General features: G+C 41.8%; 1 protein-coding gene across 1 annotated transcript; it reads right to left on the reverse strand.

Moving 5' to 3' along the window:
• Positions 1–723: 723 nt before the first annotated feature.
• On the reverse strand, positions 724–20,131 carry grm6b (glutamate receptor, metabotropic 6b). Its single transcript, XM_008410487.2, has 11 exons — positions 18,832–20,131; positions 16,105–16,688; positions 11,613–11,829; positions 9,178–9,313; positions 8,925–9,079; positions 8,491–8,631; positions 8,189–8,389; positions 7,353–7,492; positions 6,135–6,758; positions 5,749–6,060; positions 724–2,874 (listed from the first exon to the last, which is right to left on the reverse strand). Exons 2-11 carry the CDS (start codon positions 16,639–16,641, stop codon positions 2,635–2,637), a joined length of 2,703 nt encoding a protein of 900 aa, XP_008408709.1. The 5' UTR covers positions 16,642–16,688; positions 18,832–20,131; the 3' UTR covers positions 724–2,634.
• Between the last annotated feature and the right edge of the window lie 46 nt (positions 20,132–20,177).

Genomic DNA, 20,177 nt, shown 5'->3' on the forward strand with positions numbered 1-20,177 from the left:
TTTTCCTAATATTTGCACTGAGCAGTGCTCTCCAGCAGAGGGCAGTACAAATTATTGTATTTATTTCTTTAACATTATGTGTCTGTTGCTTTTTTGTAGTATTAAGTTTTACTTAAATTTGAAATTTCATAGCTGTAAACCATAATAATCCAACTTAAATAATTTATTTTCTAATTGAACAACCTGCAAACATTTTGTGATATAAACGTGAATTAAGTGAAGGTTGCTCAGTTCTGAAAGGATTCAATTAGTTGAAGTGATGTAATATTACACCCGAGTAAACCATGTTTCAGGTCAAGGTTCAAAAACCAGCAGGGTTTGCTAACTGGTGTGCTAACGCTGCTGTTAGCAGTACAAGCTAATACTATTTTATTTCTGTCACTAAACATCAAAAGAAAGGCAATGATTTTCAATTTTGAGGATAAGATTAGGTAAAAAAAAAATCCAACTCTGAACTAAAACATGTTTGAATTCTGTTAACTTTTTGCACTTCAAACTTAAAAATGTTAATTTCTTAAAAAAATAAAAAGGACCGCAAACCTACAGCCCATCCTTCAAACAAAGAAGCACCACTAATGGGTAAAAATGGTTTCTTTTACAAGAAAGTGAAAAAGTTCAAGTCGTGCTCCTTAACTATTTACTTTGTCTGTTGTAAAAAAAAAAAAAAATCCTGAGATGAATGAAACTTACAAAGGAAACTAAAAAAGGTCTATTAGGCGAACATGAGCTCGTATTGATTCAGTGTCATTTTAATCATTCCCAACATTTCCTCGAACGTATTTTCATGGTGATGAAGGCCGATCGGCTGCGCTCTGGCAGCTTCCCAGGCGGGAGTCGTACAGCTGCCACGCAGCCTGACCTTTTCACAGAATGCTTCATATTTTCACAAACAATATGGGGAAATACCAAACATTGTCTTCCAGAATGCTGATGTAAGAGTGCCAGGTAGAGAACAAACATCCTGCTCAAAATCACCCACGTCCTGTTTGTGCCCCTAAATGAAGTTTCCACCTAAAAACAAATTAGGTTGTCTCGTTATTACATTAGTTAAAAAAAAAAAAGAGAAATATTGCGTGACATAAGCGACTGGCTATTGAGACCAGCAGCGATACAGACATAGTGATATGTTTTAAATCTCTCTCTCTCCAGTGTGATAAGAGACGGTCATCCCTCATGAACAACGTGTGAAACATTCATAATAAACACATAAAACACAGAAACCATGCAGTGCTTTAGGAGCCGATCGGTCCCAACGGCTTCTGCTAACGATGTAAATCTTCCTGTAGGACAAAGGAAAAGGCTTTTCTTTCTCCTAAGAAGTATTTCCGAAGGAGCGTTTAAACCCCAACACGCCTCCGTTAAGCTGAGGTATAAGGACAGTCCTGCTGAGACGTTTATGTCCACCAATCGTTAAGGGCTTTTAGACACACATTTAAACCGTTCTTTAATCCAAACAGCATATATGTATTTTTTTAAATAGAAATTGGTTGTGAATTCTTTGTTCTCCACAAAGGGTGAAAATGATAAATATAGGCTCATATATGTAGAAATCGTTTTGAAACAGATTTTGTACTTGAGGCACAATTTGCAGTTGGATGTTTGATCATTGACGTAGGAGGACTAGATCAAGATCCTTGAACTTCACAGCTAGTCGCCTGAAACTTGGTCACCTGTGGATGTTCCAACAGGACACTGATCCCAAACGCAGTACAACTAGAGCTGCACCGACTCAAGTTTTCCAGTCGATCACCTATCTTTTAAAAAGCCTGACCTGTCGATTCCAATTTTGGCCAATATGGATTTTTTTTTTTTTGTCTGAAAAGTTGATAAATAAAGCAACAAAATCACGTCGTTGGAGACGTGTGGATGTGACCTGGTAGAAGATCTGTCAGTTAAACCAGCAGAGAAAAAGGATACACCTTTGCAGAGTTAGATAAGATCAGTTTCTCTTGCAAGTATCGTCCTATCTGCAAAATTTATCGGTGGACTCCTAATTACAACTGGTTTTTGGAATGCATGAAGCAGGCCGACATTAGGTTGTGGAATGAATGCGATTTAAATGAGTTGATCATTCCTAAGAAGAAGAAGAAGAAGAGTGGTGAAATATCCATGCAGAATTCTGCTGATGGCCTCAAAAAGCGTGTGGTTTCTCTGCAGTGTGCTGAAGGACATTTACTCAAATATGGAAGGATGTTTACGTACGTATCTGAGCTTCTGCGTCTCATTTTGTCCCTTTGTGGATTAGAAAATCAACAACAGAGAATCCAAACTTGTGCACCAATTTCATATTTTTGAAATGCAATTCATCTATTGCATAAATAATGTGCAACAATAAAAGCCTGAAAATGAGTATAACATCCATAACCATGATGAGTGTGTGCGAATTTTAGACGAGAGCTGTAGATGGATAAAGGAGCATAAAAAATCTGTTGTTTTTCCATTTGATTCAAGATGGCTCAGTATTGTTACAGTCCCTAATTGTGTGAGTTTCTCCTTTGTTTCCATGTTTCCCTCCAGGTTGAATAAAGTTTTATAAACCTCCACATTTGCTGGTAGTTTGGTTCCACAACTGAAGGACAGAAACAGACGGTCAGATGTTTCCACCTCTAAATGTCCCCCCCGCCCCCCGCCGTGTCACTGAGACCTGTCCGGCTCCATCTTGGACTCTCCGTTCTGCTTGTCGTTGACCTTCTGGGACAGGCGCGTGGACACGGTGGCCGCCTGGACCACGGCTTTGAAGCTGCGCTTCCTCTTCTGGACGTTCTGCTCCGGGTGGAAGATGATGACGTAGACCTTGGGGATGTAGAGCATGCCCAGGGACACGGTGGCGCTCAGGCTCATGGAGACGGTCAGGGTGGTGGTCTGGATGAACATCTAGAGACAGAGAAACGCACTGAAGGTGAGAAACAAAAGCAGTAGAGTTGGGAACAATGCAAGGTTCAGGAGAACAGGCTGTCTTATTTATTTATTTTATTTTCATTTTAAACCACAGCGGCTAGTGTTCCCTGATGAATGGTTTATGTCTCTGTAGATGTAGTCTGGAGAAGATGTCCCATTTCTGGGTTTCCACAACATTTCCTCTTCGCCGTTTACTTTACCTCTGCAAAAAATATGGCAAAAATAATCAAAAAGTACGACAGAGCACTGCGGCCATACTAAGATAAAACGAGAATAAAGTTGTACTATGAGAATAAAGTCTAAATGACACAAGAATAACGTTGCAATAGGAGAAAAGTCAATATTTTGAGAAAAAAGTCGTAATATTATGACTATTTTCATAATACTATTCTCATAATGTTGGCTTTATTCTCAGAATTTCATTCTTTTTAGTTTTATTTTTTTAGTGTGGGTCCGTCGCAAAAAGTACCAATAACATGTGAAATTATATATTTTTTTATCTGTCAAGGCAAAAAAAAAAAAAAAACATGAAGTCCATGTGCCATGAATAAGATATACGTCTGCTGCCATAAATAAATCACCAACCATCATTCCGCCGCTTTTGAGTTGAGGTTATACTGCTGTTCTCTGCCGTCTTTCACATGTTTCCCTTTTTTATATTATTATTTATTTCTTCTCGGAGGAATCTTATTTCTTGGAGAAGCTTTCAGTGATTTTGTAGTACAGTGGAGAGTGTGTGCGTGCGAGCGTGTGTGTGCGTGTGGGCGTGCGTGCGTGCGTGCTTGCGCGCGCGCGCGCGCGTGTGTGTGTGTGTGCGTGTGTGTGTGTGTGTGTGTGCGTGTGTGTGTGTGTGTGTGCGTGTGTGTGTGTGTGTGTGTGTGTGTGTGTGTGTGTTTGGCCCTGGGGCGAACAGAGAGACGTGCTCAGAAACAGATAACTTTGCCGCCGCCATGTTTCGAGCTAACAGGTAGACCAGACCAGCTCCTCTCCGCGCGCTGCTCTCTGCACGTGTCGGCTTGATAACATATGTCCCTTCCACGACGCGGACAGAAGACGCGGCCTATATTTAGCCGTTTTTCCCAAAGTGATGATTAATTGAACGAGAGGGTTAAATTGGTCTCCGAGCGGTCCGGATCATCCCATCGGCCCGTCTGTCCTCCTTTCTTCTTCCCGTCCTGTCTTCATTCACTTCAATTCCAGTTTGAAGAGGTGAAAAGACTTTAAAAGCACCCCAAGGCTTTAATTGTTTCAGCTTGACTGAGTCATAATGTGGCTCTCGATTAGTCAAAGCCTATCCGTATTTTTTTCTCCGATATTCCTCCATCAGTCCCGTATTTTGTTGCGGCAGAAAATAACCCCGAAGCTAATTTAAACCCTAAGTACAGTGGTGGCAGGATGTTCTGCGAGGGCAGCGGAAAGCAAATACGATTTGACAGGCAGCAAACCGAGATTTCACTTTGAGGATTTGAGGGTTTCTTTTCTTTCACTTTCCAACTGTGAGTGTGCTTTCCTTTGTGTGTGGCAATATTTTCAGCCACTGCACCAATTTAATGCCTTCATAGGGATAAAGGAGAGAGAGTTGTCTTCAAAAAGAGTCAACAGAGCATCTATTGTCTTTTTTTAGACCTACAGCACTTTGCAAATGTGTTCACAACTCTTAGTCTCCATCCATCTTCTGCTCAGGTTCAGCTACCCTGCCCCCATGCCCACAGCATACTGCTGACACCATGTTTCACGGTGGTGTGTGATGGTGACATGTTAGATTTCCACCACATATTGTTTTGCACATAGCCCAGAAAGTTAAGTTAGGGTCTCCTCTGGTCAGAGAATCTTCTTCTGCATCAGGGGTGCCCAAAGTCGGTCCTCGAGGGCCGGCATCCTGCACGTTTTAGTTCTCTCCCAGGTGGTATTAACAACCTTTTCAGTATGTCAATGTTCTCCTTGGCCTTCTAATGAGCCATCATTTGATGCAAGTGCGTTAAACCAGGGAGAGAACTAAACCATGCAGGATGCCGGACCTCGAGGGCCGACTTTGGGCACCCCTGTTCTACATGCTCGCTCTATGTTCTCGCTGCGTGTTGCGTTGAGCGCCCCCATGTGTTGAGCCCTTAATGCTGAGTTAGTTACGCTTTTAAAAGTTTGCGTTGAGCGCACTCGAGCAGAACAAGCGGTCTGGCGTTTATATTAGACGTGTACGTTCGTGCGGTATTCTCTGAAAATGGCCCTCATGAAGGGTTCATTGAAATGCCAGTGCAGGTGTACCTGCATTAAAAGAACATAACCTGAATTGTTCAGTATGAGTGACAGGTGGCGGGCAAGCTGCAAAGATTCAGAGGTTCAGGGACTCCACTACTTGATAGACCTCAGTCAGCCTAGGTCTTTAGTGTTTTTTTTTGTTGCTTTTTTTTTTTACATATCTGCAGTTAAAAAGCAGCAGTGGAGCATTCCTACTGTATCCGTTGACAAGATGTGAGGTACTGAACCTTGCATCACCCTTGTGTTCATTGACACTTAGATTAGTGAATAGTAAGAACGTGCACAAAGGGTACAGTCCGAAAAGTCTGAATACATAATAGTGAAAGTACATTCCACTGTATGAAGTACTCTAAGTGCTCAATAAGACTAGATGTGATGTTTACTTCTCATCCTGACCTAGTTTCAAATGACCCAATCATTTGTTTTAATATCTTATTTCTACCACTTTAATTACAGCAAAAATGGACAATATGACGCTTTTAAATCAAAGAAACTTCAAAATTAAAAAAATTTCCCCATTAAAAAAATATGTCAGCTAAGCAATCCCTGCTGTCCTAGATGTTGGGCAGCAGAAAACAGAGTTTGTACTTGTACCTTCTCTGTAGACTGTGCTGTTCCAAAAAAGATGGGAACGAAGGCCAGCCAGATGATGCAGGTGGTGTACATGGTGAAGCCGATGGGCTTTGCCTCATTGAAGGTCTCCGGTACTCCTCTGCTCTTGATGGCGTACACCGTGCAGGTGATCATGAGCACAATGCTGTAGCTCAGACAGAGTATGAGGGACAGATCGGACATGTCGCACTTCAGGATCCCACGTGCAAACTCCGGATTCGGAGGCTTTAGCTCGTCATAGTCAATGGTAGTGTGAGGGGGAACCACGCCAAACCAAACGAACACCCCCAGTAACTACAGAGAGAGACAGAAGCATTAGACTGCTGCTGAACTGATGATGTATGTCACGAAAACATTTACCGGTTTACCTGAACCAAAATGAGGATGAAGGTGATAATCAGCTGAGAAGTGGGGCTGATGAACTTGGGAGGCGTGACTGATTTCTTGCCCTGTTCAAAGATCCGGTAGATCCGATTGGTCTTGGTGAGCATGGCGGCGTAGCTGATGCACATCCCGAGACCCAGCAGCAGCCTGCGTATGGTGCACACACCCGCACTGGGCTCCGCAATCATGAAGAAGGTGATGAGGTAGATCAGAAAGATGCCCGTCAGCAAGACGTAGCTCAGCTCTCTGCCAGATGCGCGAACAATGGGCGTGTCGTTGAATCGGACAAAGGTGGCGATGACTCCGGTCGTGGCTAGGATTCCCAGTATGGCCAGGAAGACGGGGATGATGGCCCAGGGAGAGCTCCACTCCAGCTTGATTATGGGCGTGGGCCGACAGCCTGTGCGGTTCTTCAGGGGCCGCATGTCAAAAGGGCACATGTCACAGGTGAACTCGTCCAGCAGGAACTGGTAGCCGTCACAGAGCTCACAGTGCCAGCAGCAGGGAACGCCCTTCACCATCTTCTTCCTCTCACCGGGCTCACAGGGGAAGCTGCACACGGACTCCGGGATCTTGCGGTCGCCTCCTGACCACTGCATCTCCTCCAGCTACGGTAGATGTTCAAACACACAGTCGTGTAACTAGTCTTGATTTCTGTCATCACGTAGATAACACTAATAGAAAATATTTTTTGCTAAATTTGACTGAGCTGAAAAAACAAAACCTCACAATTTGGAATTTTCTACTTAGATGTCTGACTTTATTCGCGCCAGCTGATTTCTCCCACTGGAAAATGTTGGAAAGGTTGAAATTTCTTAATCCAAATCTTACATGAGGAACTTCAGTCCATCGTGGACTGAAGTCCCTCTTGTCTAATTGATTTTTCATATAAGCACAGGTGGAACATGGCACTAGCATGAGGCAAATTCACCTGGACATTAGCAAAGTTAGCAATAAAACAATATATATTGCAAATAGGTGTTATTTTGAAGAATTATGTAGGTTTTAGAGAACCAATGATAATTTTCTAACACCTGTGACAAAATAAAAACAGATTTTTTTAAAATTATTATTATTATTATTATATCACTATTATTTTTATTTTCTCTACTGACAGATTCTCTTTGTCAAAACCAGATACTTCTTTTGCTGGTAATTTCCCATTAGTTGGTATAAAAGGTCTGAGTGGTGCAGATATTTACGTTAAGTCGCAGGTGGTTTGTCCACTGGCCGATGACCCTGTAGCCGGGATTGCTGACATTGGACATTTGGTACTGGAAGATATCGTAGCGACCGGGAGCGTCTCCGTTCTCATTGAACATCACCGCCGTACCTGCGCTGCCTGTTGTTTGGAGGAAGACTTTTAAGAAGTTGAACCCACATAAGACGTGTGACAGAGAAACCGAGGATACCGAGAGAGAGAGAAAATGCCCACACACTGTTGAATACAGTATTGCTTACTTTAGTCTCGCGCAGTCATTTGAAAGCTAAGTGCAGGACGCTTTTTAGTGGCTCAAAGCGTACAGTCTTTCAGCACACTCTGCTCTCTTGCCCTAACATGATTGAATGCTCCTCTCGGGTCCCTGCAGGCGCTCTCAATCAGAAAGTCTTCTATACAAGACAAGGTCGCCCAGGAAGGAGGAAAGCAGTAAATAGGATGCTTTCATAGAACACTTTTTTTTTTCATTTTTCCAAACTGTGACTCCTTTTCAATAAAAGACGAGGGAGGGATGAAAAGCGGGAGTGTTGTGCGCACAAAAGACCGAGGAGGTAGCCTCGAGGGGAGGGGACGCTCTTTGAAAGCAACGTGTTGTGTTCTGCAGTTTGGAGCATAAGCAGAAAGCATCTCAAAGCTTTCACATTAAAGCTGGCCTTCCCTTCTGCCACTCTCCCCTTTAAATCAGCTTCTTTTTTTCTTTCTTTTTTTGTCAAAACGGCCTTTGATAGGTCTAAATCTTAATTTCTTTCCAGTTTGTCCTCTTTTCTAAACTTGACACAGGAAAAGGTGGAAAAATCAGGCCGGCGGCTGAGGACTCACCGTTAAAGTTTACAGAGCGAATGTACTGGAGGAGCATCCGGCCCTCCACGGGGTCCATCTTCTCGCAGACGCCCATGGAGCCGGGACAGAGGTCCATGTGCATGCTGTGCAGCGCGTGGGCCATGGCGTACACGGCGTCGATGACAAACTGCACCTTGCCCTCCTGTTCATACTGAGAGTCCCGGCTGATCCTTTCTTCACCTAGCGGGAAACATCATGTCACACACACAGAGAGCCGAGGTTAAGTTTCAGACGTGTACGGTCGCCGTCTTTGCTACCTGCTCAAACCGTGGCCTCCTTACCTGTGCATTTCCTTCTGTCGGGGTCGTATTTTATGCCGGGTCGAGTCAGTTTGCACTTGAAGTCGTCCTCCCAAAATTCAGCAAACCAGATGTTTCTTCTGTTGTTTTCCAGCGACCTCGAGGTGAAGTACTGGTCAAAGCCTGGATTGAGAAGCATTTCATATTGAGTTCAAGTTCATGGGGGGTTTATACATCAGTGAAACACACAGCTGGAGTGAAAATCAGAAGGGGGAAAAACAGTCATGTTTTTATACAATCAAGTTTGAATGTGATTCTGGTTTCCTCAATTTAAATAGGACGGCAATATCAGATCGGACTTATCAATCATTTATGATCTATTTTATTGCATTATTAGTCGACTCATCGATCAATGTCATATGTAATATCCCGTTGGATGTGCATCCAGCCGTCCCAGATGTATAAATCTCGCGTACCATCAATAGAGGCTCTTTTTGGCAGGATGGTGACCGCTCCCTCTGCCACCTCTTCCTGATCTTCGATTGGGGAGCTTTTGGCCCCCCAGCTGTCAGACCCGACAAACAGGAAGTGGCCTGTCAGGTTGGCTTTTTTCGCAGCCTGCAACACCCGTCTGAAACACACAAACACATAAAAATTAATGGATTATTCTGTTGTAGGTTTCGTCATGTCTCGTATCATAACTGCGGCAGCCAGCGGAGCTTGACTCACTTGATGTCGTCCTCGTTAGCAAAGATGATGACTCCGCGAGCGTTAGACGTCTCCATCAGTCTCTTGATGATTTTCTCGAACTCGCCTCGTCTGGGCTCTCTGGGGATCTTTATGGACTGAGCGATGCAGAGACCCCCTACAAAACAGGCAGTACAGACGATGTTGGGTCTGTACATCCAACTCAGTTCAAAAACTCCGCCTTTAGGAAGTATCCACAACATGGCTCCTCTATTAACTTTTAACAACAATTTTACCAGTGTTTTACCGAAAAGTAGCTCTTCAGCTTGCACAGTTCCAGTAGATGTTTGCTAATTGCTGATGACTAGTCTGAAGGAGCTGAGTAGGGGAGGAGCTGCTCTGTGAGGCCGAAGCTCAGAAGCTTGGAAACTACAGCTCAGAGGAGGAGCTGCGTCTCAAGGGCAAAGGTAGGTCCACCCACGCATTATGCACAGCTGAGCGATTGCCGTCGGAGATTAAAGGATTTCTCAAACATGCATGAAAGAATCACAGCAACTCTCCAGGTATGATGAGGGAATATCATCATAACATCATGTAAAACTCAAAAAGGTTCATTTTACACAGTACTACTCCTTTAAATGTTCATGTCATTAAACAAATTTTAATATCAAACGACGAGTAAAAACAAAATCCAGCTATTAAATGACGATTTAATTTATTAGGGGGAAAAAAGCTACCAGAACCAATGCATTTTATTTCATTCCCATTGGTTTTTGAGCATAAATTATCTGTTCAATGTCAACAAAAACATCTTGTTCCACATGCTTGTTGTGTCCTCTACTAACTGTAAGCAGGACTATTTCATAGGCGGTAAGAGAAAACCTATCAAGAAGTCTTCAAGAAGTTTTCTTCTTGCCACACTTCCGTGAAACACCAACTTTGTGAAATGCACAACCAAGTTGTCTAGAAAAATCAATACATACAAACAGTTTTGCAGGGCTACATGTATGCTGTCAAATATTGATAGGAGGTGTACGTGGTTTAGTTGCTGCCATGGTTTATCTCAAAAGTCAGGCATGATAAGCAGTGTAGTCATGAAAGATTCAAGAATGTAGGGTCACGCAAGGGGCTCTGAGACTTCTGCTAGCATGCTCTTTAGCAAGTACACTGTTAAAGAGCCTAATTTGGCACGCTAGCTTTTTGTGTAGCAGCACTAAGTACCATCAAGTGTGGCTGCAGGGAATTTACACGACTCCTTCTGTTTTTTCAGTGTGAAAACACAGCTGTTAGCTCTGGACTTGGTGCTAACGTCTGACTCGTTACGATTCCCCAACAAGAAATCAGGACCGTCTGCTCAGTTTGCACTGGTAAAGATGTGTAAACAGACATAAAAAATGAATCTTTTATCCCAGTTACGTTAACCGTCAATGAGAAAATCTAACTTTTGAGAAATAACTGCCTTTATTTAAATCGTCAGCGGCACAATCGTTGCTGTTTTTGTGACTTGGTCAAATGTTTTGGGTCTTTATGAATGCCGATCCGTTTCCTGCTTTCTGACCACCAGATTTTTTTTTTTATTTAACATAATATTTTGAAATTACATAAAGTTCCTAATGCCACACCAAGAAACTTTGGAGAAGGAAAAAAATAAGTTCTTGAGATTTGTTGACCCTGAAATGCCATTCTTTCCTATAGTTTTATGTATATCTATTTCCCAGGTGAACAGAAAGTGATTGGTTATTAGCTAAAATGTTTTAGAAACACTAATTGACTTTAAAAAGTTAATTTGTTTAAAAACTGTGTTTGTTACACTTATTTTAAAATAATTTTGAGCTGTACCCAAAAAGTGGGTATCTAACGTGACATATGAGGTGCTACGTCAGGTGTGGCACCAAAATGATGGTGGAAAAATTATGTCTAGTCAGCATTTTATGAAGTTACTAGTAACAGCTGTTGCTTGTGCAAATTACATAATCAATAACTGATTAGGTGCCGTTCCACTCCCACATCTTACCCCCATGTCGCTCACCATTGAGTCACCATAGAAAGACGATAAGGCCCCAATAATGAGTTTGCATACACTTCAAAAAGTTACACCGGCTGTACCAAAAATTATACCATTAAAAACAATGATTCCTCAATTTAGTTATGAATTTTCAGGATAATATTCCTGCAATAGAAAACATGAATTCATTTTAAGCCCTTGTACACATCTTTACCAGCAGTTTGTTTGTCAAAATTGCTATAAACATCAAAGTGGTAGCGTGCCCTCTGTGGTCACTGATGTATGACTTTAAATGGTATTTAACCCATACATTTACTTATATGACAATGAGCTGCAATTGTTCATCATTGAGTATTAAAGGATTGCCCTTTTGTGTTCCAGTCGTTTAATAAGCGAGAGCAGCGCAGCTCGATGAGTAATCCCCCTCATTTGCAGAAACAAATTCACAGTCTCACGGACAGCGAAACTCGACCTGCTTCTCTGGATATCTGCACGAAGGCGTCCACGCCACTCTCCCCGTAGTTGCCTTCGGAGGCCAGCGTGGAGACGTAGTTCCATCCCATGGCCTTGACAATGTCCAGCATGGCCTGGGCCTGGTAGGAGTCCGGGGGCACCACGCGGGAGAAGAACTCGTAGCGGCTGTTGTCGCTCAGCTCCGGGGCAGTGGAGGCGTAGCTGATCTGGGGGATCTGGGACACACACACACGTGGGACGGGGTCAGCTGTGAGCAGAGGGGACGGGTCGAGTGGAAAATGCGAGCGGCGCTGATTATTAGGCCGATGCGTGAATAAAAAATAAAAAAAAGGTAAAAAAGAAATGACAAGAGGACGCAGTGAGCCGTGTCAGAGGATGATGCACCACTTACTCACAGAAACACAAAGTCTAAATGAAGGCTTTCTATATTTATCCTGCCTGGATGTTGAGCATAAAAAAAAAGAAACATTTGGTCTAGATTTAACTCTTAGTGGCTGACATAGAAATTCAGATGCAACAAGCTAAAAGCATTTGTTTCTGGGTAAAAAAAAAAATGGATATGGAGATTAATTTACTAGTGTGCTACTTCTTTTAATGACGGCAAGTGCATGTTGGCAGCCTTAACCCTGAACCTGCTAATGCCATCCAGGGCTTCAGCGTGGCTTAACGCTGAGGCCCTCTGCAGGGAGCAGGGAGCGAGAGGAGGGGGGGAAAGGTAGACACAAGGGCTGGGGAAGGGAGAAGGAGAGAGGGGCGAGAACCATTTCACAGATTATCTGGAAGGATTATAGGGGTTTTAAGCAAATTATGTTAAGCACAGAGGGAGAGACGGCGATCAAGAGACTGGAAAAAGGTTAGCATTTCTCAGCTGTAAGCCATACAATAAATGTTGCTTGATGCAGCTCAGTGTAGCAGCTGTTTTGAAGCCTCCCAAACTCCTAATTTCCTGCTTGATATTTCAAGCAACACTGTTTTTTTTTGTTTTTTTTTGGGGGGGGGGGGTTTGGTTCGCCCCTCAACCCTCCAGAAATGAAACATCTTTTATGAAACAAAGAGTCTACACCAGGATCACAGAGCAGATCCAAATGTTTGCATACAAACTGCTAATGAGTGAGACAAAGCATAATCCCCAGCAAATTAATCCTACAGAGGCATCCGCTCTAATTCTGGTGGTACAATCAATGAGCCACATCGGTGACACAGCGATCCCCTTCGTGAGGGAACATCTCGTTGAAACCATCAAAGACGTGGTTCAGAGCAGGAGCGGCGGCTGAGAGAAGGTGCGCAAATTTATGAGTCGGGAGGGAAAAATCTGCGTTTCCCGAGGCGGGTGTGTAAAAGACACAATGACAGATTATGTTTTTGTAATTAACTTCCATTAGAGTTGTTCTTTCTTATATAAATAAACAGGGAAATGGGTTAATTATTGCGAATTGAACTATGATCTCTTTTCATCCTTTCACTGTCTGACTCGTTTTTGAAGCCTTTATATTTGGCCCAAATTTTAACACACGAATGTGTTTTGATAAAAGTCGGTGTATGTTGGGGTCACTGTGTCCTGCCGCGTGGTCAACGCGGCAGGACACAGATCTGTGGGTTTTGAAAACATATTGTGTTTCTCTAAAGATGTTTGGTGTCATCTACGGAGATCATTTCCTGCCACAGATTGGCTGTGCCCCCTACATGGCTGGTGGCAAACTGAAAACAGAGCTCTTTGTTTTTTGTTTTGTTTTTTTTTTTCTTGCCCATCTTCCATAAAAAAGGTCGGATTCGCAGAGTGCAGGGACTAAAAGTTGTGCCGTTGATAGATTCTTAAGTCTGACCTTTATGTTTCTGCAGCTGATCCAGTTGGACCTCTTGGCTGCTTCTCTGGTTTCTGCTCATCATGCCTATAGCTTTTAAGTTTGCAGCTATTTCATAGTAGCACATGTTTGGAACAAAAATTGAAACTAGTGTTGAGTGGACATTTGTCAAGGCAGGAAGCCTTGTTTGCATCAGTCATAGCATAAAAATGTACAATAACAGTAATAATAATAATAATGTAACTCACCCAGCCCGATTAAGATCAGTTATTCAGACTATATTGTATCTCAGACTAGAAGCCTCTGCAGTCTGTTGCTATCTGGATATCAGGAGCAAATACAGCATTTAGCTAAATGTACCCAACCGAGGTCATAAGTTAGTTTCATCCTGAATCAGCGTCATCCTGCTGCTGTTTTGTTTTGGGTTTTTTCCCCAATCTTTCCATTGAGTTGCTGAGAGGTTTTTATAATCACAGAATCACAGGGTGGGATCTGTGTTAACATTTGTCTCGACTGCAAGCCGCTTCTGTTTGGCTGCTGCCTCAGCACACGCTCTACAACATGCGACCCGACGTTCAGGCACGTACGAAACACCTGGTTTGGTTTTTCAGCTCAGCTTGTCGGATAACTGAATGACAGAATGAGTTAACGGCATACAGGGACGGCGAGCTAAAAATGTGTCACCGTTTAAATTTTAGTCACATTTTGTCATGCTGCGGTCACAAACTTCAGTGTATTTTATGACTATTTGATTAGAAAGATCACAAAGCAGTGTGTGGATTATAAGCTGAAGTAAAAACAGCAAAAATTCACAAAATTCAGGACAAATTAAGACTGAAAAACAAAGTGGTGTTCAGATTTGAGATGTTTGACTAATATTTGCCTTTTCAGGACATTTTCTCACACCAGCTGTAGACTGACGCTCTCCTTCAAAAAACATCTGGATTCATACCGAGATTACATTCAATTCATTATGTGGCTTCTGAAGCCAATTACTTACACTGGATTTTATTTAGGGGTATTCTATTAAATGGGACTGAATAGATAAAAATTTACTGATCTTCATCAGGGAAAATGTGTTCAAAATTATCTCATTTTCATTTTGTGCTACAGTTCTGCACCATAACAGAGGATCCAGCAATGAGTGAAAGAGGAAGGGCAGCTTCAGTACTGAGGGAGACAGGCGCCAGAAGAGCTAATCACAGGTGAGTGGATGCAGCTGAGGAAGGGAGCAGGCAGGAGGCACATGAGGACATGAAAAACAGCTGGGAGGTGAATCAGGTGAATCAAAGCAGAGGGGGGGGGAAATACTGAAGCTGACATAAACATGAAACGGAAAGAAACATGAAACTAATTAAACTAGCTTAAAGCAGAAATGATGAGGATGAATAAGCTAATATGAAGAAAGAAACCAAAAATATTGAGAGATGGGCAAACACACAATCAGAACAGGAACATGAATGAAAACCAAAAGTTCAAACACAAACAGATCAAAACAAGATTGTGGTTATTGCACAACAAAACACCTCATTATCAAAATTCAGTATGCTAATTTCAGACACCAAAAGAAAAATAAACAATATTATATACATATTATGTTAACTCGTTTTTAAGGCCAGAAGAAGTCAGTCAGCATCTGATATATATTTTTTCAAATGAATACCAACTAAGTCCTGTTGGAACAAACACAGATGCTTTCAGTCAAGTGGTGGGCTTTAAGACAAAAAACAACAAAAACAAATATGGTCTTAAACTGGTTGAGACAGTAAAGGAACCAAAATCAAAAGATAGAGACGACTGACGATAAGTAACGTTAGAAAAGATCTGGTCATTTTGAGAGAAGTTATTAGTCAACCAAGTAAATCTGAAATTAAACTGAAAACTTGGAAACAATTCTACAATTGTTGCATTAGAGTGTTTATAAAGTGGAAAACGTTTTCAATTATTTATTTATTTTTTTGCTTTGCTAACCTTCAGAAATATCAACTAAAGCTTCCATTTCATATCTGTCACAATATTTGGGACCATCTAAAAGTATCTACAGCTCAAGCCTGACGCACAGGACTTTCATAACCAGGACTGGGTTATGAGAAATAAATATGTTTTTTCAACTGAATTAGGACTATTTTGTACCACTGAATGCTAAAATTATCAATTTTTCTCAAACAGGTTTTTGTTCTATAGCTTATAGCTCAAAATCTGATCTTCTGACAAAATCGATGACATTTTTGTGACATTATCAGTTCATTTCTGTTAATATTTCTTATCCAAAAATAGGTTTTAGGAGAACAGAGTGTATTAATTAAATGTTATAAACTTGCATTTCTGTAAATTAAATAATAATCACTGATAAGGAGAAGTACATGTGAATTGTACATTACGTCTCCGTCTCTTTTCTGTCCTCTCTTCCTGCTCGTCCCTCATTGATCAGATTCTCAGAAAATCAATCCAGTTGTGAGAACAAGTCATACATTTTGATTCTCATGTTGCTCCTTAGATTAGATATTTGTCCTGATTGATCAAAACCAATGTGACTTTTGGATTGGGAACATCAAAATAACCCTAAATCAGTTGAAAAATCCCAGACATTTTTTAGCAGTTTATCGCTTCCATCTTTGTCGGTCAGAAGGTGGACATTCAGGCCACTCAGCTATTTCCCTTCATGAGCAAAAAGAAGTAAGGCCTCACCGCAAACAGTCTGAGCACGTTGGCCACCATGATGGACACGGAGCTGCCCGACGCCCCAATCACTCCCACCACCCTCTCCGGTTTGGGGATGATGGGGGGCTCTCCGTTGGAGCAGCGGACCCCCGAGTTGTCCTTCTGGATGAGGGCCTGGACGAAGGTGAGCGACTGCTCCAGGGCATAGGTGTCCCTGGAGCAGGTGTCAAGGATCCGGGCCCCCAGGGTGATGTTAGGCAGCAGGTCGGGGTCGCTGTTGATCTGGTCCAAGGCATACATCATGGCCTCCAGCCGATGGATCCCCTTCTCCCTTTTGATCTCGCCGCAGGGCACACCGGCAGGCCCCCGGGAGTGGACCGGGAAGAGCCCGCCCAGGGTGATGTCACCCTCGATTTTGAGGCTGGACTGGGGCTGGGGCTGGGTGCCCAGTGAGAGGGGGCTGAAGCCCACCAGCAGGAGCCACAGCACACGAAGCCATGGACGAGACGCAAACAGCGAGGCGGAACGGCAGAGGAGATGGTATGGACCGGCCTCTGGCATCATGATGATGTCCAGCAGAGGTACTGGCAGCACCGGGCCACTCCGTCTACCTGTGGGGCAGAAAGCAGGAGCAGTCAGGGCGATGAATATTTCATTTCTCCCTGTTTTACAATATTCTTCTGTTTTCTGCTGTAAAAACAGAAAACATGATGTCATCCAGAAAAACATGTATGATATTCTGCTGTATGACGTTTTAATGTTTTCGGAAGAAGTCGTCGTTGAAAGTGAGAATTTTTTTCTGAGGACAGAGGGTTCAGGTTTTGTCCTGTTACAGGAAACATACGCAGTGATCAGATCATGACCGTAATAATCAGTTTTTTGTTTTTTTTTAATAAAACGTAAGCCGAACGATTTGTCGAAGCAGAGATGTAAACAGTCCGCCTCATTTATACCAACCTCGCAGCTAAAGATGGTGACTAAAGCGTCGCTCTGATTTTTGCAGCCAGGACACAAACATTAGTCAGCACAGAGAGAAAAAAGGACGGATTCAGAAAGAAATATGCAGCATTAATAAAGATTTCTCCTGGTGAGTAGAGCAAACGTCAACATTTCAGAAAAACATAAACATAAAGAGAGATGCTAAAAAAACAACAAAAAAAACTGAGAAACCTCTAAAAGTCGAGGAGTGATCCAGAGTTTAGAGTTGAAATTCTGGATCACAACTTGATTTCACTCTTCTTCCACCAGGAAGAGAGAAATCAAAAGACGGTTGCTATGGACACCCAGGTGTGTGAAAGCAAGGAGAATTTCAGTCTTTGATCAATACATAAATCACAAGAAAACTTCAATACAGGGGAACAAGTTTTGAAAATATCGAAACAGTTTTGACATATTTCAGCTACAAAAACCAAACATTGTCACTGCTGAATTTAGGTCACGTGTCAAACTCGAGGCCCGTGGGCCAAATCTGGCCCACTGCAGGGCCAGATGTGGCCCTCTAGAAACTAGATTAAACACTAAGTGAGATTAAATATTATATTACAAATCAAATCAATGCAGTTTTTATCTGCTTACTTCCAATTTATATCAATCAGTCCCTCCAGTTTCTTGAGAATTATCATGGAAATTCACACAAAATCAACAAATTAGCCATTTATTTCTAATACATAACTGGGAGTTTATTGCAGATTTTTCTAAACATTTTCAGAAATTTTCTTACTTGTACTAAACAGCTGCCTCAGCCTTAATTGATGTCAGATTATAGCCCCAGATCTATACAGTGAGTAATAAAAAAATTTAACATTTACCATAATAAATAAGCGCTAATATCTACAAATATTTCTAAATTACTATCACAAACATTTTGATTTTAATTGCAAAAAAACACAAAAAGAATCACAAAATCCTGGAGGAACTGAAAAGATGTTCAGTAATACTTAATTTTAAGAATTCATTGATATTTTAAGAGTTTGTGAACAGGTTTTATGATTTATCAATACATTCTGCCACACCCGGCCTCTTAAGAGTCTTCCTGATCTGGATTTGGCGCAAAACAAAAATTAGTTTGACACCCCTGGTCTTGTGGTTGTATTCTTTTAGGAACTAGCATTTGTTTGTTAAATTCTTCTGTTTTTGCTTAATTTCACAACAACAACAACAAAAAAAAAACAGAAAGAAGGCCAAAACAAGTGCATAAAAAGTAAAGTAAAAAAAAAAAAAAAGGAGAGGATGAGGAGTTTTGTAAACAACCTGCAGGATGACACGGAGTGAACGCTGGAAGCTTTTATCATGAAGGGCTTAGAGCCGATGATGGAAAACATTATAAATTTTGCAAAACCAGAAAACATCACGAAAACTGACGGGGCACTCCATGCCTCGAAACACCAACCAGGTTGATTATATCTGCATGAGAAGAGCAGGAGAGACAGAAACACCCACAGCTGTCTGTGGACAGTTTTACTTGATATTTTTCACTCCAAGGACGTTTGAAGTCATTATATCTGTCCAGATTTAATTCTAACAAAGCTGCTGTTTTTTTACATTTTTGGCATGATTCATTTTACATATTTAAATTCTGCTTTTGATTGCTATTGTAAGTAATGCCTAGAGTCACATATATGATGTTTATAATTTGAATTTAATAGATTGAAATCAATTTGAAATACAGGGATGATATAGAAAGTAAGACAAATCACTTTTATCACAATACACCTTTACAAACAACTTGTATGAAGAAGTAAAGTCATTGCTCACCTGCCCATTCTTCATGGATCACTCTTCATTCATTCATCCATCATAGGAGATTGTCCAGGCGGGCCTCCAACCTCGGTCCAGATTCGATGGGCTGCACTTCAAACCCGAGGCTCTGTCATCTCAGACTGCCTGCTCTGCACGGTTAAAAAAACAACTAAAAAAAACAAGTTGGAAAATATATTTAAAAAAAATAAAAATTTATGTAATTTTAAAAAAGACTAAATGAAGAAGAGGCTCTCGAGGCTCTTAGAGTGCGGCATCCTGGCAGAAGCAGAGGGAAGTGCAACATTACGGCATGAGAATCTCCAAATCTCTGCCAAATCCCTTAAAAGCTCTCCTCCCGTTCTGCCGTCCTTTTTTCAGCCGTGCGCGTCTCTGTCCAAAGCAGTCACTCCTCCCTTCCTCACTCCGGTGAACCCTCGCTCTCTCTCTCTCTCAGCGCACTAATGGCCTCAGATTGGGATTATCATGCAGCCGTCTGTGAAGAAAGCACTAGGTGGACAAGCTCACTTTTCTCTCTCTCTCTCTCATGCAGCTGCAGCAAAAAAGAAAAAAAAAACCTCCTCCCACTCCATCACTTTGAGAGATTAGATGAACAGCAATTTGCTCCCTCTCTCTCACACAAACACACACACGACATCCACTCACTATCACAACCCCGTCAAAACACACACACACAATGGCAGAGAATATCAGAGCACAGAACAGGTTTGTGCGCTACAGAACGTAGCTGGATTAGGTTTCTGATTAATTTGAGTCGATGCTCTGAAAAAAAAAAGCAGCTCCCAGATCAGTTCGCAGCTCATCTGTCAATTAGGAGCTCGGCTAAAGGATCGCCGCCGCCGCCATGTGCTGGACGGATACACACAGAAAAGACAGTTTTATATAAGGTACAACGTTTGCAAAAAAATTAAAATTAAAAATTAAAAATTCCAAAATCGCCCCTTCTGTCCCCCCCTAAAAAAAGTAAAACTTGGCGCCCTGGGCTACTGCCCTACCGGCCCAGGAGACACCAACGCTACATGCAGCGTGAGAGTTAAATGAGGAAGATAAATAGACGTTTTTTAAAATTATTTATAAATAGGATTTTTGAGAGGTTTGGCAATTCAGAGCATTTATATTAAATTGCTCTGAATTCACTTTAAGCAGATTTGATGAAAAAGAAACTCTTTATGTGAGAACTAATATCAGTACTCTGCTGATTAAGTATTTTGACATAATTATATTGACATAAAAAATCTATTTTGTTATTTTTTAAGGCAACATCTTTCTTAGTTCCCAAATGGCTTGTGGAAAAAATAATTGTTCTGTCACGTTAAAAAAAATCCCAACAAACACACAACATG

The sequence above is a fragment of the Poecilia reticulata genome, linkage group LG5, assembly GCF_000633615.1.
Source record: "Poecilia reticulata strain Guanapo linkage group LG5, Guppy_female_1.0+MT, whole genome shotgun sequence".
NCBI classification, from domain to species: Eukaryota; Metazoa; Chordata; class Actinopteri; order Cyprinodontiformes; family Poeciliidae; genus Poecilia; species Poecilia reticulata.